Source organism: Girardinichthys multiradiatus, chromosome 6 (genome assembly GCF_021462225.1).
Source record: "Girardinichthys multiradiatus isolate DD_20200921_A chromosome 6, DD_fGirMul_XY1, whole genome shotgun sequence".
In the NCBI taxonomy this organism is placed as follows: domain Eukaryota; kingdom Metazoa; phylum Chordata; class Actinopteri; order Cyprinodontiformes; family Goodeidae; genus Girardinichthys; species Girardinichthys multiradiatus.
In genome coordinates this window covers 25,328,314-25,353,698 of record NC_061799.1, presented here as the reverse complement: position 1 = coordinate 25,353,698, position 25,385 = coordinate 25,328,314, and the positions used below count along the sequence as shown (strand labels likewise).

The window sequence follows — 25,385 nt, the reverse complement described above, 5'->3', positions numbered from 1 at the left end:
CAGCCAAAATTGGAATTGGCAGGTCAGGCTTTATAAAGACTGATGATCGGCCAGAAAACTGCAATCGGTGCACCCCTACATATTAGCTTATTTATTTCTCTGTATTTTCAAATTTTGTAGCAACATTTAAAAAGTTTGCATAACAAACTATGTGAAGGATTTAAAATTATCAAAATAATCAAAACTGCTAACGTGATGCTTTTACTGTGGTCCTTATATGCAAGACAGCCATATTTGATTTGAGGTTATGGTTGGTAAGAAGCCTCCTGCTTTTCCTGTTGTAATTCCATCAGGGGACCTTTTTGTTAATTATTATTTTAGGAATCTGAACTTGAGTTAAAATGAGATTCATAATAAAAAATGTTTTTCAACCAGTCATTCAGCACCTGTGAATAAGAGCATTTTGTTTTCCTTTTTCTTCGACAAAGTTGTTGTCATGTTGCTCTACTGTTATTAAAATGTGTGTTTGTCTGGGGGTACCTGGAGCCTAATCTTTACTGCAGGGCTAGTGTGAGAACCACTGCCCTAGATAATAGACTCTTAACTGAACTCTGAGATTTCAAAAGGCCGCAAACATTTCCAAGTCTAGCATGTTCCACAACAGAGCTTGAAAGCTCAAAAAGGTCCAAGTAGTGCAGCTTTGCTGTAATACAGGCATTGCTGCTGGTATCTGCTGTCTCACTCCCCATTTAGAGGCGGGAACCTAAATTAATAGCCAACATGACTCTGTAGAAAGTAGTGTCCGTTTTGATTAGCTTGTTTCATCTTTTTGTGCTTCTTCTAACTTAATTTTAAGCACCTCACTGATAATGAAAGTGGTTGACTTCCCCCAATAACTTCTACACTGAAATGTGTGTTCACTGGTTGTATAAAGAAATAAGAATATTTCATAGTCAGAATCAGCTTTATTGCAAAGTTTATGCACACAAACAAGGAATTTGACTCCGGTATACTTTGCTCTTGGTATTTGGGTTTCTATGTAGCCAGTCGAGCTAAAAACCAATTCCTGTTACCCACTGATTTCTTGGTACATTTATTTGCTTTTACCAGCTTTTGCTTAAAGTGAAAGCATCAAAAATAAATTACACACCCTTGTGAGTTAAATATGAATGTGCATTTCCCATTATGTGTAATCCAACTGCTGTTCAGACCACAAACCACAAACGTCACAGTGGTATTAGAAGCGACCTTAGTCACTGGATTACCAAAGTCTTCAGGAATTCTTTGGCCAGCTGTGAAAACGTTGTTGAGCTATTTCTGTCTGTTCCAAACCAACCCACAGATCGGCACTGCCAACATAGCTATTCCTCCTGGGTGTTTAAAACGTCTGTTCTCACACTGCACTGCATATATATATAATCACTAAATCATTTCCTTTTGGCAGGTCCAGGAGCGCGCCGTCCCTCCAGTCATATCCAAAACTTTAAAGGAAATAGTGTTTCCATCACAAAATGCGGACAGCACGCTGAAACGCATAAAAAGAGACTGGGTCATCCCTCCAATCAATGTGCCTGAGAACTCCAGAGGCCCATTCCCACAGGAGCTTGTCCGGGTAATGTATTAGACTCCACCGGATGCATGAATACAGACACCAGTCTCTCAGATTTAAAACTCTACACTGCTTCTTTTTTCTTTTCTTTTTTTTTGCTTGATATGACAACTTTGCAGGTTCCAAATAGTGTAGATTCATGCGTACAGCACATTTTGGAAGTTTAATCACCCTTTTGGTTGTTATTTATCTTGTGGTGCACAGAGCAGTCTGTGCAGCATGGTATTGTTTGGGAGGCTTTATAATCTGAAGTGCTCAAAATGATAATTGTTGGTTGACCGGTATTATCCTGAAGTCCTCTTTTTCACATCTCAAGGACAGGTTCCCAATTTTTTTAGCCGCAAAACAGTCCTGTGTGTTAGCTGTTCCACAAAACACTCTTGGGACAGCTTAGGAGCAGAATCCGTTTTCTACCAGCTTTCGTACACAGTGCAAAACCCTGAGATTGCCATATGTAAGTTTTTATTTTTAATCCGACTATATGAAGGATGTTTCTGGGCTCGAGTTGCTGATAACAGGAGGAGGAGGAAGTGTTTGCTCAGCATGGATCAAGGGTGTGGGCACAGAAGGTCTCCGCTTACAGGAAAACTGGGCAAAAAGTCTGACTATGACAGAACTTCAAAACAATGTAGGAACGCATTACATGAATACTTGTTCTCTAACAGCAGCTAAACTGAACTAGTACAGCAAATATTGGTCTAAAAGGACATTTAATGGAGTTTAATGCAATGATGACAGGGCTTCTATGCAGCCTCAAAGTCTGGACTTTCTTTCTATCTCTTTATCTGTTTTGGTTTTATTGGTTCTTTCCTTCCTTTTTTTTTTAATGGGCAAAATCTAATGATGCCGAACAAAATCGGTAGGTTTTGATTTAAATGAAATAATGTGCTTTATCTTTATTTGCTACATCACAAACATTTTACCCATGACATTAGTTTTTTTTTTAATTTGCTGACTAAATGCATATTCATTAAAAAATAATCCAATTAGGGCTATTTCTTGGCTTTTTTGGGACTCTAGATGGTTAAAGTCATGTTGAACAGGAGCTGTGATTCTTGGGTCTGGTTAAAACAAAGCACTAAAGCAACTATTTCCCTAAAGGTTGTTCACAAACTGTGCTTTAAAAATATCTAGATTTAGTTTGGGATACTGTAGTATTTCCTTTCATGTCCTAACAGGTCTAGGAGCTTCAGATTTTGAAATGGAGCCGATCCATTTGTGTATTGACAGAAAATTACCTTTTAAAATGTTTAGGAACAATAATGATGAAGAGATTGAATTTAGACATGTAGAATGATTCTCAAGTGATGAGTCTCAACCTGAATGTTTGTTCCAACAGATTCGCTCAGATCATGATAAAAACCGGTCCCTCAGATACAGCGTGACTGGTCCAGGTGCTGACCAGCCCCCAAACGGAATCTTTACCATCGATCCCATTTCTGGAGAACTATACGTCAACAAGCCCCTCGATCGAGAGCACATTCCCAACTTCCATGTAAGTCAGACACTGCATTGAGAATTTCAAAGTGATCTGGGAAAAAAAAAAAAAAATCAGACTGTTTTATCAAAAGATGTCTCTTTCTTGCACGCTGTACATTCCAGCCAGTTCGCATGTGCTCCAGGGTCATGTGTAGCCTAAACAGTCTGCTCAGACTCGATAAAAGCCAGAGTCTCTCAGGGAAATCTTTCTTATCCGTCTGAGAATTTGAAGAATTTTGAGAAAAAAGTTTTAGATACTTAAACATAACCTTCAGTTTTAAAGCTGCTTTATTTGTTAACATTTTGTTTTTATGTCATCAAAATGTTCTCTGAAGAATTGCCCTTGAGTACAATGTTTTGGACATGATGGTTAGTTTTGCTTTAACAGAATCTATAGTTACTTGTAGACAGTTCTGTTTCGACCCATACTGCATAATAAGATGGAGAATGAAAGAAAGCTGTAGACAGACAGACAGGTGCCCATGGACTGTTCAAACATGGATTTTATTGTATTGGCAAACCTTGATCTATGTATTCCAGAGACATACATAAAAAATTAGATACTTTTCATGTTGACTTTGAATGAGGCATCCCAATACACATTCTTTTTATTATCTTGTGCTATGTGAGGACAGAGCAAGTGGCATAACTAAAGATGGATTCTGTGATCCCTCATGTCTGATTAAACATTTTTTCAGCTGTTTAATATTAATTAATATTTCTCACACTTTTACAGATCAGCAACACTGGTTGTTGTAAGGACGTCTTTTTACCAATCATTTAAAATGACACATTTGCCCATGCAGAGTCCTAGTCCAGTCCTCCAAGTATAACATTGTTTCTGCAAGGTTTAAGTCCTAAAGTATCTTCAGTTAAACAATCTTCATTTTAGGCTTTTTAAAGAACACTTAATATATCCACATTTTATATTCCATGTATATTTAGTGGTTGTTCCATCAACTTTTTTTTTTCTTTGACAAAAAGATGCTTTCAGCTTGCAGTGAACTGGTGTATTGTGTGATTTTGTTTTCATTACTTTATCCACTACTAGCTTATGTGAAAGTATATCATTTAGCCTGTTCTGGCTTTAAACCAGGGATTTAAACAGTTGGCAAAAACGTGTTATAAGTAACCTTTTTAAGGCATTGAAGATGGAAAAATGTTGGTGTAAAAGCTCTGGATGTGATTGGTAAGGTAAATAAAAAATATTGAGCTGTTTATTGTTTTATTTACGTTTTCTCTTGTAATTCATGTAGATCTGAAATGTATATAATGGACTTAAAAAAGGTCTTAAAAACTCCTGATTGAAATCTACAAAACAATGCATCTGGTTAAAATTAATTTTAAGTGTAAAAAAATAACACTATTCCATCAGTATTAAGTGGTCTACATTAGTGTACGAATCGTTAGTAATTCACCAATAGTAATCAGTATGCAGCTGTATTGGTTTTTAAGCAGAGTAATATATATTATGTTTCTTTTTGTATGTTCTGGACAACCTAAATGTGCTGCATCAACACAGGGTTACTAGGGTTAAAAAAGCTGCTATGATGTTCTGACATGTTCACCTGAAACATGTATTTTAACACGTATAGCTGCAGTCTTTATTAAACCAGTTTCTCACTCTCACTGACAATGTTTTTATCCAGGACAGTTTGCTCAAGTGCTAAGGTTAGCATGGTTACATGTTTTTTTTTAAATGACTTGTTAATAATTCTGCTCTGAACATATTTTAGTGCTTTTCCAGTCAACCATGAGTAACCAGACCTTGCACAAAAGTTAGTCTCCTGCTTCTTAAACTCAAGACTTTCAGTGTTTCCCCTACAAATGTTGTCTGTTTCCCCAACAACTCATCCTTTAGTAAATTGTTAAGAAAAATCCAGACTTGTTTTCTCAATAATATAATCTGCAGTGCCTGAATTACAGTTTTGGGAGCTGTGCGCACTAAAATATGTAGGCTTTAAAAAAAATTGGCTGTGTAGAACACGCCTGTATGGGTTGTTATGTGTGCCGGTGGCAGCAAAATCACAGACATTACAGCACCAGCAGGAGTTTCTGATTCATAAGACTTCAATGACTGGTTTGTCTGTTTAGCACAGGTGTATAATGTATTTGTTTTTCCCATCAGTAGATTTACAGCTGGCTAAAGTCCTTGTTTGAACCATTCTACAACCCACATGTTTTTATTGTTACTTCTTTTTCTCATCCAGTTGAGAGCTCATGCAGTAGACCTGAATGGCAACCAGGTGGAAAACCCCATAGATATTGTAATCAACGTGATTGACATGAATGACAACAGACCTGAGTTCACCCACCAAATCTGGAATGGAACTGTTCCAGAAGGTTCCAAACCAGGTAAGGTTTTATTTCATGGATGTCTTTTTCTCCAGCTTCAATGTTGCTACAATACCAGCCTGTACTAATACTGTATTTCAAGGCTAGAAAGATGAACACTGAATTTTGATTAACAATAACTAAATAAATGGTCACATGAAATATACTTTTTCCCTGTCTCAAAGGAACTTTTGTTATGACTGTAACGTCTATTGACAAAGACGACCCCAAAACGGCAAATGGCATGCTTCGATACAAGATCTTATCTCAGAATCCAGAGAGTCCGTCCTCTAATATGTTCACGATCAACAACAAAACTGGAGGCATCATTACAGTGGCTGCAGGCCTGGACAGAGAGGTATTTATTGCTTATTTTTTGGGGGGGTCGTGTTTTGTTTCTTCAGACAAATGTTTACACATTTTATATGACCCGCTACACCCAGGAATAGTATTTTCTCCTTTTGCTTCTTGCTCTTTTTCACTGAATCGTGTTTCTATATTATCAGGAGTGGACTGAGTTTTTAAAGAGGCGGTTAGAGTTTAGCTGTTAATATTCAAACTGTCTGAGAACTAATGAGCCACAGCAAATTTTGCTTAAATGAGAAGTAGAAGTTGGCTTGGTTGTTTCACACTTATTACTCTTACAAGGAGGCACCATGCATCACCAAGCAACCAAATGTTTCTTTCCCACCTATTCTGTTTTTTTTTTCTAAAGACAACATTTTATTTTACATATTTATTCTTTCCATTACCCATGCTGCAAAGGTTACCACACTCTATAAATTAGGATCGCGCGGCTGTTTGAGGAAAATAAATAAAATGATGTATACAGCTGGAGCTTCGTAGCCGAAACCTTGTGAGGGCAATCTGGCTGAGTTGGCTGCTAAATCACTTCCACCCTGGGGCCACCGTTTTATGTCCGCAAGTCGCCACCATGAAAGTAATTTCCCTGCCTCTCATTACCTAGCAACTGGTCCATCACCTGAGCGGTTTTTAATGTGAAAAGAGTCATTTGTCCCCTTTATGGAGGTGTTCGTTCTGCGTCTGGCACGCGCACGCTCACAAACTCTCATTAGCCCCTGAGGAGGAAGTCAAAATCATTTGAAAAACTTGTCATTTATCATCATAATTAAGATGTTGGACTAGTCACATTTGTTTCATCTCTGTAGAAATAATTTAACACAGTGCAAATGTACACCACACAACTATCTTATTAGAGATAGTTGTGAAGTAGAATAGAATTTAGTGAAGTAATCTGGCAATTATGTCTTTGTAAAGCTATAAATACAGTATAATTCCAAATCGTTTTGCTCTAACTCTCCAATTATGCCATTATTTCTCCTTTTCTTCTCTTCTAGAAAGTGCCTCAGTACACTTTGATCATCCAGGCAACTGACATGGAGGGTAACCCCATGTACGGCCTGTCCAACACAGCCACTGCTGTCATCAGAGTCACCGACATCAATGACAATCCGCCAGAGTTTACCGCTGAAATGGTAAGAAACAAGCTCTTATCTGAGATTCCACTGTAACAGACTTAAGGTTCCTCATTTTATCCAAGCATTCAGTGTATGCCCTCAACCGTCAGTTCTGCTCACTTACCTGGTTTTGCTTGCCTAGCATCTCTGTAACTATACATATACACAAGTCGCCAGCCATGTGTAAAGTGTTATATCCTACTCCAAATGTTGACACGTACAACTGCAGAAATGTCTGCCTCAGTGAAAATGGCACTTACCAGGCTTGCAAATCAAAGAAATTTGTAATGCTGCTGTTATGCTATCAGGGAAGCACAGGGAATGAGAACACCGTGACCAGATGATAAGTTACCTTGGATGTCTGTTTACCCTTGATTGGTCCTGCTGTGCTTTGTGAGCCAAGGGAACAGTGCAGTATCGCTAACAGCTCTCTGTACCTTACATTTGTGGTTTATTTATGCAGTTTTTTGGGGAGGTGCCTGAGAATGCCGTGAATGTTATAGTGGCCAACCTGTCTGTGACTGACAAGGACCAGCCCAACACACCTGCCTGGAATGCAGTGTACAAAATCACCGGGGGCGACCCCACCGGCAAGTTCTCGGTGCCCACCGATCCAACTACTAATGAGGGTCTGGTAACAGTGGTCAAGGTAAATGACGTCTTCAAATTCCTCTTTCAGCTCAAAGAGATGTGCTGAATATTTTGTTGCAAGAATGTTGGCATTTCATGATTAAATAACTGAAGTTAAGGCAGAGAAAGTTAAACCCTCATTGTCTGTTTATCTTTTTTCACTTATTTGGAGGAATATACAGTTAATGGTAAACGTATTTAGCACATTTAGATTTAAATAAATTTTTTTAAGCCTAGAAGTTTATGATTGTAAATAATATGTGCATCTCTCAAAAAGTAACAAAACCATGTAAAATGAATATCAATTTGACAAAAAAAATATATTTTATGTATGTCATATCAAATTTTTTATACCCTTCTCCATAATCAATAGAGAAATCTTTATTGGCATTACAGGAAGCAACCCCACATGTATTGCTGACCAATTAATGCTTGGTGATGATTTCCAAGTTTTGAGGTTGGAAGGCTTCCTTGTCATCACCCTAATCTTTAGCTCCCCCCCCAGATTCTCCATCAGAGTCAATTCAGAACCTTTGCTGGGCCACTTCAAAACCTTCTAATGTCCAGTCTGAAAAAACATGGTGGTAAAGTTAAAAGATTACATGAAATCAAAAATGTTTGAGTGTATGAATAATTTGGGCTTAACTGTAAATATCTAAAATCCAAATCTTAATGGTTTTTATATTCTTTTGCATTTTTGTATAAATGAAAGGCATGGACTGTTTAACGGTTTCAAATTAGACAAAGTATTAAACCGTTACGATGAAAATGTTCTATCATACCTTCACTGCGGTCCTTTTTTTAATAAGATGCTGAAGAAAAAAAATTGCACTTTAGTAACGAAGAGTGAGATAAATTTAAAATCAGTTTCAGCTAAAACAGCATATTTTTTATATTTTATCTGATGTACACAGGGGTGGAAGACTAAAACAAAATATCTGAATAAAATCTTTTTAGAGCGTTGAATATTATCTCTTTATGGTTCTGGTCTTTATAGAGGAACAGTGGGAGTCTAACAAGCTAATATTAGCTGACCAAATAGCCAGGCCTTTGGCTCAGTTGTAGCGTTGTAGTGCCATTTTAGCCTGGTAGCTTGCCACTGTACTTTCAAAAAAGCATTACGTAAAGATTAGTGGGTTGCGCTCCTTGAGTTTCCACACCATGACTTCCCAAACAGACCCATTCCCAATGGCAGCACTCCCTTCCTCCACTTGTTGCTTAGCACTACTATTCAGCTGGCTGAAAGAAGGCTCATGCACTATACCCTTGCTTACAAGAAAAGCACTTTTAGCTGCTTGAAAACGACCCGACATCAGCTTCAGCTTCTTATACTTATGTTACTCTGTAAACAGAAAAGTAAATGCATTGTGCTCAATAAGCGTTTTTGTTTTTTACTATTACAATATTTGACAGATCTTTAATATTTTTTCTTAAGACTATCTATCAAGATTTCCATTATTAACTATTTTGTTTTTAAATGTCCTGTCATATTTTAACTGTTTAAAAATGGTTGTTGAACTCATATCAGCTTTGTTTCTTTGAACTGATTACAAAAGGATTTTGTCTGTTTATTCATATGTCCTGGCTATCACAATATTTTTTATGCTAGATGAAAAGAGTGTGTTTTTTTTTTTTTGAGTTGCTCTGAACTCTGTATCATACGAACACAGTGATAACTTGTATCTTCACTCCAAGTCTTTATTCTCCTACTCACTGTTTTCCAGCCCATTGACTATGAAATCACCAGAACGTATGTGCTGACAGTGGAAGCGAGAAATGAGGTTCCTCTGGCCAGAGGCATTCACTCTCCCAGACAGTCCACCGCCACAGTCTCCATCAGAGTAAAAGACGTCAATGAGAGTCCTTACTTTGATCCCAACCCCAAACTTATCAAGCTGGAAGAGGGAATGATGCCAGAGTCGACTCTGACCATTTTCACGGCGCAGGATCCAGATCGATACATGGAGCAAACCATCAGGTATGCAGTATGTGGTTAAAAGAAGACCTGCATTGTTAAAATTAAAGACTTTAGTTTACATATGTGGCATTCCAAGCAATATATTTGAGCTTTAACTGACTGTGATTCATTGTTCCTATTACCAGGAACAGAGCTTCTCAAAGGTTCTTGTTTTTTGGATTTCTGTTTAATTCAGAAGTTAAATCGACCCGATCTTACGTTTTTACCAACTTGACACCGTTTATGATAAATTAATATTTTTCTTCAAGAAAAAAGGTTTTAGAGAGTAAATCTTAGTTGCACTAGTCATGTCTTTTAATTCAACCTTAAATATAAAACTGCTCTTTTTTTCCTTACCAAGCATTAATCAGTATTGAAGTTAAAATGAAATGCCCACCAGCTTTTCTTGTCTTAGAACCCTGTTCCTTCTAATAAAGACAGTTAAAGTGCTGCCTTGTGTAAATGTCTTCTATGCTGAGCAGTTGAATTAAATTAAAGCATCAGCCTTTAAATGATGTACAACCGGAAATCATTGGTGGAAGACCGGGACAAAGATCTCTTTACACATTGCGTTACTTTTTAGATTCATTCAAATTTTCTTTTTCAATTAAAACAACCACCAATTAACTGAACTTAACAGGGTCCAATGCTGTTGTTGTGATGGACAGGACCAGAACATAGGAAAACGTGAAGCAGGTGCTTGATGGCAGTGGTCACAGGCAGGTCTTGTATTAGGACACACTCGAGAATGCCTTGCTTTTTTCCAGTGGACACAATGCAAGATTTTACATTGCATAAGTCCATGTTTGGTGCACAGAGAGAAACTATGTACCCAAAGAAGCATATTGTCCCACAGTAATAACATAGCCCAATTCCTGCTTACAAGCTCCCTAGAGAGTCAATAATGACATAACACGAAATTAACATATCCTCTCGTACAGGCATGAGATGTGGCCCTTTAATGTTGGCAGAGATGACAAAAGGACATCAATATCCTATGAATTCATTTCAAATGAAATCCAGAGGTTTTCTTTTTGTTAAAACTTCGAACCTGCAAATAGCGAGAGAAGTGAGTTTTAGGGAGACTAAACTTATTTGACTGCTTTTGGAAAGAGACAAAGGTGCCATCGAAGTAAATGTCATTGAATGACTGAATGCCAAGATTGGACCAAAGAGAGAATGCCCCATTGATGACTGAAGGTTGGAAAGAAGGATTCTTAGCAACAGGAGCCTGTAAAGAGAAGAAGTGTAGCCTAAAATGAAGCAGAAACTAATTTCAAATTCCTAAGGTAGATTTAACTATTGCATTCTTATAGAATTCTGGTCTAAGTAGGTCTTTTGGTGTATAAACCAAAGCGGCCAATTGTGGACGTCATGCAGGAAGAGGCTTCCGATCTCGGCCAGGCTGGAACGTTCCCACGAAAGAACTTTCCATAGCCAGTATTGAAAAACACAAATATTGGTTGCCCAATGATAAAACGTATCGTTCAGTAAGGCCGTCCCACCTGTGCTGTTGGCTCTCTGAAGATAAAGCTTGTGAATTCTCAGAGGGTTTTTATTCCAAATAAATTCTGAAAGGATTGCATCCAGTTTGTGAAAAAAAAGAAGCTGGGATAAAAAGCAGGACACATTACGCACATTCATTTTAATAGTATCAGTGCGCCCAGTAACGGACAATTTGAGCCTGTCAAGGTCCTGCCAAAACCCATCCAAAAAGTGGAACAAAACTTAGCTCGAAAAGGTCCCCAAATTTGTTAGGGACATAAACCCCTAAGGTACTATCTGAAACATGAAATTGTAATGTAGCAAGTGGGTATTTACAGCAGCAGAATCACAATCCAAAGCTCATGTTTTAGAGAATCTATCATCTTAGAATGAGCCTAGGTATGACTAACCTATATACTGTCTTTTTAATTCTTATTCTAAGGTGGTCCTAATGGCAAGACAGGATTGAAGGCACTCCCATTTTTGTGTTTTTACGAAGTGTAGAATTATCAAGTTTATGAATGATCCGTCTAAGTCGTGTAAATTTTGAACTAGAGATGATCAAATGAAGCCTAGACTCATTTAAATCTGTTCAATAACTCTTGAGTTTAGTTCTGGTGGAAGGCTCCAAGGCACATACCAACTTCAGCACCATTAGTGGCAACGATTAGCCTATCGCGGTATTCTCGCAATGCATACTAATTTTTCACATTTTGTTGGACACTCTTCCATAGTTTCTTAGTACAGAGCACTTAAAATACTGCCACACAAGCAATTTAAAACTTTTCTTTATTTTTTGACTTAATCAACACAACCATTGTCGCCAACTATGTATTTTTTCCTGTTAAAATGACACTAAACCACCAGCTTGTCTTGTTCTTTTAACAAATGTTTTCTTTTTTTTTGTAATTGTTAATAATAGCTCAGTTCAAGTCAACTTGAAAATAAATGAAATGAAGCTTTTCCTGCAACTGAATTTGAGGAACTGAAACAAGCTAGGTTGTTTCTGTTTTGCTTCTCTCAGTAGCTGGAGGAGCTATGTAAAATGATGTCTGAAGTATTCTCCATTAACAAAACAAGTTGACAGTTTTATTCACAGTTTGCTACATAAACTCTAAAATAAATTGATTTCTACAACAGACAAGACCGCTAACAGCTAAACTGAAATCTGTCTTTTCTTGCTTCAGATATTCCAAGCTCTCAGATCCAGCCAATTGGCTGATGATTGACCAAAACACTGGTCGGATTAAAACAATTGCCATTTTGGACCGAGAGTCGCCCTATGTGAAGAACAGCTTATACAATGCAACATTCCTGGCCACTGACAACGGTATGTAAGCATAAAAGCGATTCTGCAGTTGCCAGAAATGCCTTGTTGAGCTTCTGTGATGCACAGGTTTTATGCTCTGGATGTTTTAGTCAGACTGTTACACAAGCACCTTTTTTTTTAACCCCATTACTGCCAGAGTGTTCAGGGGAAGCTAATGCCTCCTTTTTCAGACAGAAGCCCAGTGGGTGTCTAATGTAGTCCAGCTCTCAAGGGTCAGTCTTCCACCTAGCATCCTTTTGACTGATTTTTGTAATGCTTCTTTACCTGAAGCATCCACCTTGTTTACAAGTCACAAAGGTGTTCTCCAAGCTTGAAGCACGATCACGAACATGGCACTTGGCAGCGTTGACCGCTTTACTTGAAGGTTAATATGTTAGCAATCCCCAGAATCATCCAGCATGTGGATGTTTTCACCTTCTATTTGCACTGGCAGGATTTACCTCTGTTCAGGTTTACCCTGTTCTGTGGGGCATAGCTTAGGCCAATAGGCTTAAAAACTCTACCAATAAAGAGGTTTCTCAGCATTAATGGGTCAGGATTGGATGACTAGCTCCTTTGAGCGTGGCCTGAATGGTAAAAAAGCCTCTTAGCTGGGTGAATACATAGAGGAGCCTGAGAGGAGCGACAGTGGGCTCTGTTTGTGTGCTTTAGTATTCCTATCCTGCGTCCTTCGTCAGGAAGACGTTCTTTGGAACACAAAGAAACACACACAGCAAATGTTCTGATATCCACCTCTTTCTTTGCACCTCTTCACTTGAGATTAGACTCTCAGATCAGTATGCAGTTTGGGACTTCTTCCAGTAGAGTAAAAACTGATTTAGAGAGCCAGCGAAGAAACTCTATACTTTTAGTGTCCTCTACTGACTCTATAATGATTGTAAAACGAGAGTTGCAGATTCAGTAGCATATCTTTCAGCATGTAAAAGTGTAGATATTTCTCAGAAATCCTTTTTGTATTTGATTAAGGGCTGTGTTTGTCTATCCAGGCGAGAAAAAAGCAAGCGGAACAGGCACCCTTCAGATCTATTTGGTGGATATCAACGACAACGCACCAAAGGTGTTCCCCCAGGAGGCAGAGATATGTGAAAAGCCCGAACCAAATGCCATCAACATCACGGCGCTCGATGGGGACTTGATCCCCAACGCAGGCCCGTTTGCCTTCGAGTTGGCCCACAGGCCCTCGGACGTCAGGAGGAACTGGACCATAACAAGAATAAGCGGTGAGATACGGAACAATCTGAAATCCTGATCGGATTCATGCAGGGGCCATTTGTGCTGGTTTAAACCCCCCTGGGATAATGAGATTAATTTAATCTTCAATTTGCTGTTCCCAGATTGTCAGAGATGATGAGTCAGCTTTTTTGCTTTGCTCTTTGAGGTTGTTACAATAAAGCAGAAAAGAATGTGGTATTTATTTTTTTTTTTTTTGCAATAAGTGGCATGTGAGAGCCATAAAAGTTTCAAACCAAAAACAAGGTTGATTGCTCAGCGGTTTGTTGTTCAGTCAAGCTTTAAGGGTTTAATCTTCAATTAGCCTGAGCAAAACTTGGGAAACATGTTTAACTGTTGGTAAAAAGCACACCTTGGAGGTATCAGACCTATATAGTAATCTATTAATCTTACCAAATAGGTTTGAATTATTTATGCTAATTTAAAACAAAAGCACAAGCGAAGGAGCTCATTTGTTATGTGTTTAGCTATTAGATAGTGGGAGATGAAACGCAGTGAATAAATCTTAATAGGATAATAGCGTTTGGATTATCGCTGCTGGGAATTTAGCCTAAGCAGCATTATCAAAAGGTATTCAGAAGATTTATATGCTTCAAATCCAAATCCTGACCATGTTTTGGATTAGATATGCTGATGCAACTTCCAGGTGGGAATTTATGCTGCATATTTGTGATAAAAGGAGTGTAATCACGGTGTGAACAGGATCTGTACAAATGACTTCCCAGTTTTGGAATAAATCTCGTGTGAAAAACCTGATCTCCGAAAAACAAATTTATTAGTTTATATTAAAATGCACTGACCTGCTTAATCTTTAATGTCATCTTTCCAAATGTATTTCTTCTAAGGATACATTTAGAATCATATCATACTGACTTTTTCCCCTGTTCCTCTTCATTTTCTTTAGGTGAATATGCTCAGATGAGCCTGAAGATTGGCTACCTTGAAAGTGGGATCTATGAGGTCCCCATCATAATCACAGACTCGGGCAACCTGCCCATGTCCAATACCTCCTACCTGCGGATTAAAGTGTGCCAGTGCGATATGAACGGAGACTGCACTGACCAGCAGCACATTATGGCTGCTGGTCTGGGCACAGGAGCCATTATATCCATCCTCCTCTGCATCATCATCCTTCTCAGTGAGTATTTTAGCATTTTCCTCTCCAACTCTACATCACACCAGTGAAGATGGGGATTATGAAGGAAGCGGTCCAAGATATCACTAGATTACTGTCGGATTACCTGATAAATAGACTTGATCAAGCCCACATCCCAGCTCCTAAAATATCAGATCTGACTACATTTCAACAACAAATTGCAAGTTGTTTACTTTCTTCTCTGTTGCTGTATTATTTAGTTCTAGTGCTGATGTTTGTGGTGTGGATGAAGCGGCGTGACAAAGAGCGTCAGGCCAAACAGCTTCTTATCGATCCTGAAGATGATGTGAGGGACAATATTCTGAAGTATGATGAGGAAGGTGGCGGAGAGGAAGATCAGGTAAGGGTTACTATTTCATGTTATCCTATTTCCCTTAGTGGTTATTTTTTATTAGATCAGTTTTATTCACCTCAATAGGAAGCTAGAATAAAGGTTTATGATTGCTGCAGAAACCTTTGTGTCCATGCTGCATGGTCTGGTTTCTTTCTCCTGGCAGGATCCAAAAAACCTTTCATCTGCATGTGAATAGAAGCTGTTGAGATTGAGACTTATTTAGCTGCTTAGAGTTAGTCAATCTGATGAAACTTTTGTTATTAAATAGTCTGGATTATTGTGATTTTTTTTTTTTTCTGTAAAACATATAGCTGAACATTCTTACAGTAACTGAGAAATGCTTGTTTCCAAGGACTTCTTCCATTAGCATTGTACATAATTCATTTGAAAATTACATTAGACACCCTGGTAAAGATGTTTGAAAAGATCTCAGAAAAAATGTCATATTATCCTGAAATATACTGAAACTTTTGCATCTCTTCAGTGGGGGGAATTTTCACTGTAAAAGTTAGTTGTTTTTAACAAAATCACCAGTAGTACAATTATTGGTACCCCTGCTGTTAATACTTTGTACAACCCTCTTTTGGCAATAGGGGAGCACTTGCTCTTCTCATATAAACTATAGCCAAGATTGGAGCATTTAGGAAGAGGAGAATAGGTGAGTCTTTACCTATTCGCTTTGCACGGTCACTCCAGATCATCCAGAGTTCTGGATCCTCTCTAAGGCTCATTCTGGTCTGGGGACTAAGATAGCCATTAAGAAGGATAACCTGAAAGACCCTTTGACATGTTTTCAATTCAGTGAAAGAGTCCAGCAGACTATTTAAAATATCGTGGTATTTCTAATAGTTTATGATGTCATGCATTTTTGAAGTTTCCAGGGTCATTTTAGGAAAACCGGCCCACGGCATCATGGGTCCACTGCTGCACTTAACATTGGGTAGGAGGTGCCCTTCCACATATTTTTGGTTTGTTTTATCCCAAACCTACCAGGGGTGTTTGTTGTGGAAAAGCTCAATCTTAGTACTATATGACACATTTTTTTTACACTTCAGGGTGCCTGTAAATGTTGGATAAACTGAAATAACTTTAGTTAAGATCACAATTTGAAATATTAATTTCCATACATCAAGTGTGATATCAACCCTTAGATAGATCTTGTTTTATTTTAGATTGAAATATGTCCATGACAGTCCTAGTAGTAGGATTTAATTAGTGTGAATGCTGTAGGCACTAGTGTTCCTGTTTCTCTTTATTCTTTATTATTATTATTATTATTATTCCAGTTTGATTTTAATCCGAAATCTATCTTAGATTTTGTTTGGATAGAGTTCCTATGTTGAATTTAACCAATAATCTGAGGTAAATAAGCTATTGGTTATTTTTGAAGTCTTATTGTAATGTTTTCTTGGAACATACCACTCTCCTAACAAGTACACTGCCATTGAAAACATAATAAAAGGCAAATGTTTTCTCATTATTGGGGAGGGTTATTCAAGTACCATCTCTGACGCACACACACAGTTTGGCTGAATCAACATAGGGACAAAGAGCACCTCTTACAAGCTTTCTGCAAGCATATGTATGTACATTTACTGGGTTTCTTTCTTGTAATATTTCTGCTTTTTCTGTTGCTCCAAGATGCACCTAAGTCATTCAAATTGAAGATTATTCTTTATATTGTACTCTATTTTTTTATATTGAAAATGGAAGATTGTTATTTTTCTCCCCTCAAAGGAAGCTGGGAATCAAAGACTGGAATCAATAAGGCAAATACATTTTGATCCAATTGGTTCTGGAAGTATTGGAAATGTTTTGTCAACTGGAACAGCTTCCCGCTTCACAGCTCTAATGCACACACAAACAATAAAAATGCAGTGCCACTGGCATCAATAATGTCCCATCTCTGTATTCTCCTGCACTGATCAGACACACACAGAATTGAATTGTCCTAATAACCCCTTGTTAGCAGAACGGAATCATTTCATAAAAAAGGCAGGATTATACCAAATGGGCTATTTTCCTGCTGCTGGCAGAAGTGCTTTGGTAGCTTAGGTATAACAGAAATGTGCGGGAGACCCCATCCTGACCCATCGCGGTGCCAAATTAGCCTCGGAGACGTGTAATTGGTGAGCTGATGTCATTTAGAGACAGACATCTGCTGGGGTGCAATAATGAAGCCCTGTCTAAGGTAACAATACGACTGGAAAGCCATTACACATCTGCCGGTGATTAGGCAGGAGGGAGAACACCCATTTGTCTATTAACATTCTCAGCCTCACTCATAAAATGCACAAACCTGTGGACCAGAACGTGTTGAAAAGAGAAACTGTGGCACATAACACCCCTCAAAGGCAAACGAGTGGGTGCAGTGATTTTATTGAGGAAAAACAAGCCTGCCGTTGGGCAGAGAAGGCCAGGGCGTCCGGAGAAAATGGTCTTGTCTGTGGAATGGGAAGTGGAGTCAGTGTTGGGTAAAAAATGGGCCTGACTTTCCTAGCGATGTAGTCTTAATAATGCACACCTCTGTTCCTCCTATCTCCCGCTGGGGAAGAAATTAAAGTGTCAGACCACTGGGTGCTCTCACAGAATGTGATTTTAGTTGCCGCTGTCATCGTCCTGGTTGGTACGGCTTTGTATAGGCCTCATTTCATCAAAGGCAGACAGGTGATCAGCTTTCGCTCCCTGGAAATGGTAAAAGGAGGAAAAAGGAGGAAAAAAAGCGTAGGAATAATAAATTGAGAAGCGGTTGTGCACAGATTCCGTTCAGAGACAGGAGAAAAAGAAGAAACTGGTAATTAATCTCCTTAAAAATGACCTTAGATTGATTTGATTCATATTTACCTTTTGATAGTGGGCTGGGAGACAAAAAGGCTGTATTTATTTTCTTCCCCAATCTGTTTAACAAGTAAATCAAATCAGAACCTTTTCAGAAAGTGTTTTCTCCAAATAAAAGGTCATGACGTTGCGCTAATAGCATTTTTAAGGAAATCATTCTAATTTAGTTTTTACACAAAATAAGCTTGTTGTAGCCATCATGACCTGGTTCTAATGACACCAAACCAAAGGAAGTAATCACCTCATCCAAATCCAAATGTTATTACTGAAACTTAAATGAGAAAGGTGGTACTGTATATTTAAGCTACTTAACCCCAAAATGAGAGGAGGAGAGAGCCTGCCAAAGGACACACAATCTGGTGGCCGGCACATATGTTTCCATTTTGTCAAGCTAAGTAACCAGAGTGCTGGCTCTATCCCTGAATGACATGGATTTATGAGAATTCAATTGATCTTTTCATTTATATACGAAAGGGAAAAGAAAACTTAAAAAACACTCCATATTTGTTTTAATCCAACACTTAATTTATTGCAAATTGTATCATGGTGAGTATAGTTTAATGTAGGTAGTAGGCATTGGCTGTTTGGTTTTCTTGCACCTCAGCAATATTCTTGATTTGGACTGCTTAATCTGCATATTTTGTTTAAAGAAACCCCCAAGTCTTCATCCAACCATACAGGTTTATTTGTGTAGCTTCTTCGTGGTGGAGTTACTCATGATGTCTGTGTATAAAACAAGCAAAGCCAACAAAGCGGTGCAGGGAGCAATAATAAAAGTGGCACGACAACCAAATTACTTACTGTTTGACGGACTAAACTGATCAGGACACAAATCAACAGTTGTCTTTGCTGCTGAAAGAAAGTCCTTTCAGTTTGTTACTGTACAGATGAAGGTCTCCTTTAGCCTTTCAGCTGTCCTGCATGCTCACAGCTTTTTCCACCGGCTGCTTTCTTCAACCAGGCAAACGGCATATAACTCCAGGAAGTTTGATAGACTTAACTTGTTTTAGTACATACTACATTTTTAGTACATACAAGATTTTTTAAATGTATTCACGCTCTGATTGTTCCGTTCTACACAGCAGTAATGGCAACAAAACAGTCAACAGGAAGCACTCCTCAGGCATGAAAACAAACATACCTTTTTTATAGATGGATAGATCTCAGCCTAAATTTCTATATCTGTGCATCCCTAGTTTAGCTAATGATGGTATTTACAGCAATACTGTTGCTATTTTGGATAACCCTTTATACCTTGATATTATATTACTACCGAACCCTAGTATCAATGTTCTGATTGATTTTATTTAAAACAAATGAACAATTATTCTTACTCTTGCTAAAACGTATTTTGATTTTGAAATACAAAGTTAAAGGTGACCTATTATACTTTTGTTAGGTTCAAACCCCAACACTCATTACAACATCTGCACAAAGAAAGACACAGAGAAGTTAGTTTGTTTTAACTTGCAAGGAGAGTGTCCCGGAGACTGTCTCAGTTACAATCCTCCGAACACACTCTGAAGACAGTCTCCGCTCTTCATGCTTTTATTGGATAAGGAACGCCCTAGTTACATGAGGTTTCAACTGCTGAGGGAGTTTATCTTAATGTGAAAACAGACTGTTCTCACATCCTGTGCTCATGTTGCAACATCATATTCCTCTATGCATAAGGAGATAACAACCATTCTCAATCAGTAATATAAACAGCACATCTAGATAGTAAATGAGTAATGTAGAATGAAAACTGAATAATGTATGTACATTTATCTAACATTTCCCTCCTGTTTATTCAGTTTAGCATTATATCAATTTTAAACATCATTCAGTGACTACTTCTTTTCAGATTTTCAGTCATGAAATCATTGCAATGCATAAAAAGTTACACTCAGAGGACCTCCCTAATAACCATCAGGGTCTGGATACAAGTCTGGAAAATGCAGGGACGTCTCTTCGTTGCTTGTCTCATCAGGGTCTTCATCTGAGTCCTCGTCTGGTCTTATATGGGCATACATCTCTGAGAGCTCTGTTTTAACTGGTTGTATAGCAGAGGTGATTATTCGAGAACACAAGGCTCTTATACAAGGAATACAACAACATCCACACAAAGTGAGAATAGCTGCAAAGACTGCTATTGACATAAGGATAGATAGCACTAATTGTTTATATTTACCAAACATTTCTCCAAACCCATCCCACATTGTGGTGTCAACTCCAGAATGATCTTTCATTTTGCTGTTAAGTGACCTAAGGCCCTCCAGGGCCTTGGTGAGGCTCCCATCAGCTGCGGTGTTATTTGGAATGAACGTACAACATTGATGCCCAAATATTGAACATACTCCACCTTTTTCAGCTAAGAGCATATCGACAGCAATTCTATTTTGGAAAGCCATTAGAGAGGTAGCTGACAACTGTTCATGGATGGCTGAGAATCCTTCTTCAGTTTTATTTCCTAGTCGTTGCACATTGTAATGGATGTAATTGATTCTATCAACGTTTTTATTGATTGTACACCACCAACATATGGTGGATTCAAAGCCTGCTGCTACTTGATCTGCTAATTTATATTCATCAGGGACCCCTCTTGGTATTCCTATGCTGTGTGTCCTATGTTAGGACACAATAATAATGTTATACAGGGATCTTGTGCATGTGGTCTCCTCACCAAAACTCTTGGGTACACCAAAAGGAATTAGGGTCGTGTTAATGTTTAACATTAATTGTTTATTTGTTTTGGTTAATGAGACCTGTTTCCCCCAATCCCGGCACTCTGTGGAGTGTCCATATGTTCCCTTTTCCCATGATCCTGTAGTGGCAAAGACATTTCCCCACCAATGTCCTGATTGTTTCATACCACTACAATCTAGATACCAGTCATATCCATCCCAGCTGTTTGCCCCATAGCCCCCTATTTGCAAGTTTCGATCAAAAGTGAACACAGTCTGTGTTCTGTTAGTTTGATAGCAGAAATACAGTTCTTTTGTTCTACTGCTATCCCCATCTGTAGTTTTACAGGGGTTTTTTAATATTTCATGTTGGATTTTGGATCGATTAGGATTATAGTACCCTGCTCTTCTTTTTTGCATTTTGTGATTTCTTTCCCATATTAACAGGGCACTTACAACTATGATTGAGATGATGCTCCCTATTATCAATATCTTTTTGTGTGTAGGGGTGAACATCTTTCTGTAGATTGGAGCCCTTCCTAAAAACCTGTAGCAGAGCTGTGGACAATCTTCACCGGTTTGAGACAACTGCAAACTATAATTGCAGCCCCCTTTGTAGCCGGACTACCTCTGAAGGTCAGATGAAGAGCTACAATGCTACAACAGATACCACAATGCTATTACTACAACACAAACAATGATAGTTAGGGTAAACACTGCTATTGAGAAATTTATTTTAGTTATGTTCTATTATTCTTTTACAATGTGTTAGATGGATCCATGAGTTCCTTTCTGCAATCTTAATTGCAGTTCCAGTGGTCAACAACACCTGATAGGGACCTTCCCACTTAGGTGAATGCCAATGCTTCTTCTTTATGCTTTTTATCAGGACCCAGTCTCCAGGTTCAACTAATGGTTTTTCCTGTGTAGACACAAAAGGCTCATGGTCACTTGCGTGTTCATCTGTTTGTTGTTTTTGCTGTAACATTTTTCTCATGTAATCTGCTAGTGTGCTTTCATCATCAGTTTCCCATTTATTTTTAAAGAATGGTAATCTATATGGCCTCCCAAACAGGGTTTCATAGGGTGTTAGTCCTCCTGTGCTTGTGATGTTTATGTAGAGCTTTACTAAGTCTAAACATTTAGTCCATGGTCTTCCTGTTTCTTCCATGCACTTTTTTAATCGATTTTTTATTGTTCCATTCATTCGTTCTACTAGACCAGCGCTTTGAGGGTGATAAGCGCAGTGATGTCTAAGATCCATTTGTAGGGCTTCTCCTATTTTTTCTATCATTTGATTGACGAAATGAGTTCCATTATCACTATATATTTTTTCTGGAATTCCATATCTAGGTATGATATCTTTACATAGTGCTTTTGCTACGGTCAATGCATCAGGATTTTGTGTAGGAAATAACTCTATCCATTTAGAAAAAGAGTCTATTATTACTAAACAGTACTTTTTTCCTTCACTTTTATTTAATTCTATGAAATCCATATGTATGTGTTGGAAAGGATATTTTGCTTTGGGGAACTGTCCCCTTTTTGGTCTGAAGTTCCCTTGTGCATTGTGTTTAGCACAGATCAAACATGTTCTACAAAAATTTTTTGAGTAAGAGTTAAATCCATATGTTGTGTATATTTTGTTCACTAATCCTACCATTCCTCCTCTCGAGACATGAGAAACTCCATGACTCGAAATTGCTGCCCATTTGTATAGGTTTTTTGGTAGGATAGGTTTATTTTCTGGTCAGGTGTATATCCCTTTAAATGTGAAAGCAAACCAGTATTGACTGTCTTTGTGTAGTGGTACAGAAAAGAATGCATTACTTATGTCCACTACCGTGAAATATTTTGCTTTCGGGTTCAAGGAGTTTAGTAACGTGTGTGGATCTGCTACACACGGGGATCTTTGTATTACTGCATTATTTACTGCTTGTAAATCTTGAACCATCCTCCATCCCACAGATGGGGGTGCCTTTTTTACAAACTTTTTCTGCATGCAGGGCATGGTTGATGTAATCCTGTAATGAGCCTCCACTCATTCCTATGTAATGGCGGTTTACCCAGCCATGTATTTCAGGTGACGAACCTGAATGGAGTGCATTTTTTAACTGTTGTTGGAAGGCACTGTTTACATCTTCACTTGATTCTAGACCACTGTGAACCTTGAACACCGTTCCCATTCTTGCTCTATATTCATCAAATGGTTCATCTGGTTTCTGTCGGCACCTTCCTATTTCAGTGTAATTTGCTCTCTTTTTATATTTAGCTTTAATTCTTTCCAATAGGGGGTTCACATGTTCTGTCAGATCATTACTGTCAGCAACTCGGTTGGTACCATCTGCTTGAGTAGGCGTATAAGTTCCTTTAACATGAAACCAGTCAGGGCCTAACTTGCACATCCACACCTGTTGTACTTCTGCTCCGTTCAGGTGATAAGAACGTCTGAGGTCTTCCATTTGTTTCAAACATTCCTCAACATCTTCTCTAGGGTGGGGAATGCCCTCTACTGCCTTTTTAATATCATCTTGTGTCCATGTTCGATATACCCTTATTACAGCCGGATCATTCTGTCCTGATCGTGGATTTGGAAGTTCTATCAGAGGGAAAGTCTGTACTTCAAGTCCCTCTTCCTCAAAACTTAGTAACTTTTGAGGTTCCCTGGGAGGGCTTAACACACTATTAAAGTCCCCAGATAGGGTTGTTGACCAGTTCCCTACTGCACCGTCTTTCTGTAATTTAGGCTTACTTCCTATATCTTTTAGTGTATATTTAGGTGGATTTTTGGGAACTGGGGCGACAGGGGGAGCCATAGGCTCAGTTATTTCATCTTCCCCAGCCGCCTCTTCATCTTGTTGGGCTAATTGTTGCTGTAAGGCTGCATAAGGACCTGAATATTCATCATCTTCCTTTCGGTGAAACATTATTTCTTTTTCTTTTCATTTGTTTTTCATTTTGTTTACATTTGTTAGCTATTTTACCTTGTAAGTCTTTTAAGGCAGCCGTGGATAACTTTCCATTAAAGTTATAATGTTTTACCCAGTAACATAATGGTTCCACAGCTGTTGGTTCTTACTTTTCTACTACTTTCCAATCTTTGCATGATAAATTATCAAGTAACTTTTGTTTTTCTTTACTTTGTCCCTTACCCATTTTTAGGCGACTTTTAGTTCCAGTATGGTTTTAACACCTGGTGTGTTCTAAATACTGGAAATACTTTTTAAACAAGATGGTGATCAACTAACCTGTTGCGGTAAAATTCACTTCAACCCGTTAAGGTGGAATTTTCTTGCCTACATGCATCCGCAACGGCTCACCATTTGTTCCTTGTTTAATTTATATGAAAAACAGTCACCTAGTGGTGGCTATTTTTCCACTCTCACACTCACTCGCTCCTTTTATTAGTTTCTTAACAGAGGACTCCGCCGTCCTTAACGTAGAATTTAATTAGTCTATTTCAACTAAGGGAGTCTACCCTCCTGCGGAATTTAACTGTATTCTTCTTAGTTTCCTAACAGAGGACTCCGCCGTCCTTAACGTAGAATTTAATTAGTCTATTTCAACTAAGGGAGCCTACCCTCCTGCGGAATTTAACTGTATTCTTCTCTTGTACCTGATAGTGTCTAGAATTGTCAGGGTTTTACTATTTTATTCTTTTGTCATTCATCCCTCTTTTAATCATAAGATTTACTCACACTTCTCTGCGTCTTTGGAGTTCCGTCAACCCTTGGATTCCAGCTTGTCAGGGAGAACCAGTCCCGGAAAAGGTCTTTTTACCGTGGCCACGGAGTTTTACCTGGATCTCTCTCACCCGCTGGGATCGTCAGGTATCTTGGACTCCGGCTCGAAAGGACCATTTAAATGTTAGGTTCAAACCCCAACACTCATTACAACATCTGCACAAAGAAAGACACAGAGAAGTTAGTTTGTTTTAACTTGCAAGGAGAGTGTCCCGGAGACTGTCTCAGTTACAATCCTCCGAACACACTCTGAAGACAGTCTCCGCTCTTCATGCTTTTATTGGATAAGGAACGCCCTAGTTACATGAGGTTTCAACTGCTGAGGGAGTTTATCTTAATGTGAAAACAGACTGTTCTCACATCCTGTGCTCATGTTGCAACATCATATTCCTCTATGCATAAGGAGATAACAACCATTCTCAATCAGTAATATAAACAGCACATCTAGATAGTAAATGAGTAATGTAGAATGAAAACTGAATAATGTATGTACATTTATCTAACAACTTTCTTTTAAACATTTGGGATAGGTCTATGGGCTATACAAAACATGTTAATTAAATTTTTTGCACAAAATCATTTTCAGATCATGAAATTTCACCTCCTCAGTTCCCCCTTTTTTGAGCTTTTTTAGGGCTCTGTCACTTTTATGCAAATAGCTGTATCTGGCTATGAAAATAAAACTAAAACTCATAAGACAGAACAATGAGTACTTACATTTTCTGTCATCTGCAGATTTGCCACGAACAGTAGGGACTGAATTTTTCTTCATTCTAAGTCTTTCTGCAAATCCTGACGTGTACTGATGTGAGTTCTCAAAGCAGTCCTTGGTGAAGTGATTCTCGCAAATTAGTACAGTCTTCAGCAATGTGACTGGAACATTGCCCTCAAAAATAAAATGAAGACACAAATCTCTGTTATCTGACAGCGGGAGTATGTGCATGGACACATGTGGGTCTTTGCGGCCAACAACAGAACATCTGCCTTTGAGGGTAGCCATTGTAAAGCCCGTGTAAAATAAAACCAAACAGTGAGATGTGATCCTCTACTCAAAATCAAGTGGGTGGAGCTTCACTTCAGTTGCTAGTCAGGGGCGGGACTCGGATAATGTTGCTGGGTGCCAGTGTAACTGTAACGTCACAATTACACAACTTTTGAAATCGTGCGTTTCCTAGA

General features: G+C 38.4%; 1 protein-coding gene and 1 long non-coding RNA gene across 2 annotated transcripts in view; both read left to right on the top strand.

Moving 5' to 3' along the window:
* The window catches only part of cdh2 (cadherin 2, type 1, N-cadherin (neuronal)), a 92,682-nt gene that overhangs the window by 56,631 nt on the left and 10,666 nt on the right, over nt 1–25,385 (top strand). Inside the window, exons 4-14 of the mRNA XM_047367177.1 lie at nt 1,385–1,552; nt 2,889–3,044; nt 5,239–5,383; nt 5,548–5,720; nt 6,721–6,858; nt 7,304–7,489; nt 9,195–9,448; nt 12,100–12,242; nt 13,229–13,462; nt 14,377–14,610; nt 14,829–14,968. Coding sequence (XP_047223133.1) covers nt 1,385–1,552; nt 2,889–3,044; nt 5,239–5,383; nt 5,548–5,720; nt 6,721–6,858; nt 7,304–7,489; nt 9,195–9,448; nt 12,100–12,242; nt 13,229–13,462; nt 14,377–14,610; nt 14,829–14,968 — 1,971 coding nt within the window. The remainder of the gene's footprint in view (nt 1–1,384; nt 1,553–2,888; nt 3,045–5,238; nt 5,384–5,547; nt 5,721–6,720; nt 6,859–7,303; nt 7,490–9,194; nt 9,449–12,099; nt 12,243–13,228; nt 13,463–14,376; nt 14,611–14,828; nt 14,969–25,385) is intronic.
* LOC124869383 lies at nt 20,157–23,921 on the top strand. The gene is made up of 3 exons (XR_007038573.1): nt 20,157–21,081; nt 21,283–21,284; nt 23,158–23,921. It is a non-coding gene; the product is annotated as an uncharacterized LOC124869383 (long non-coding RNA).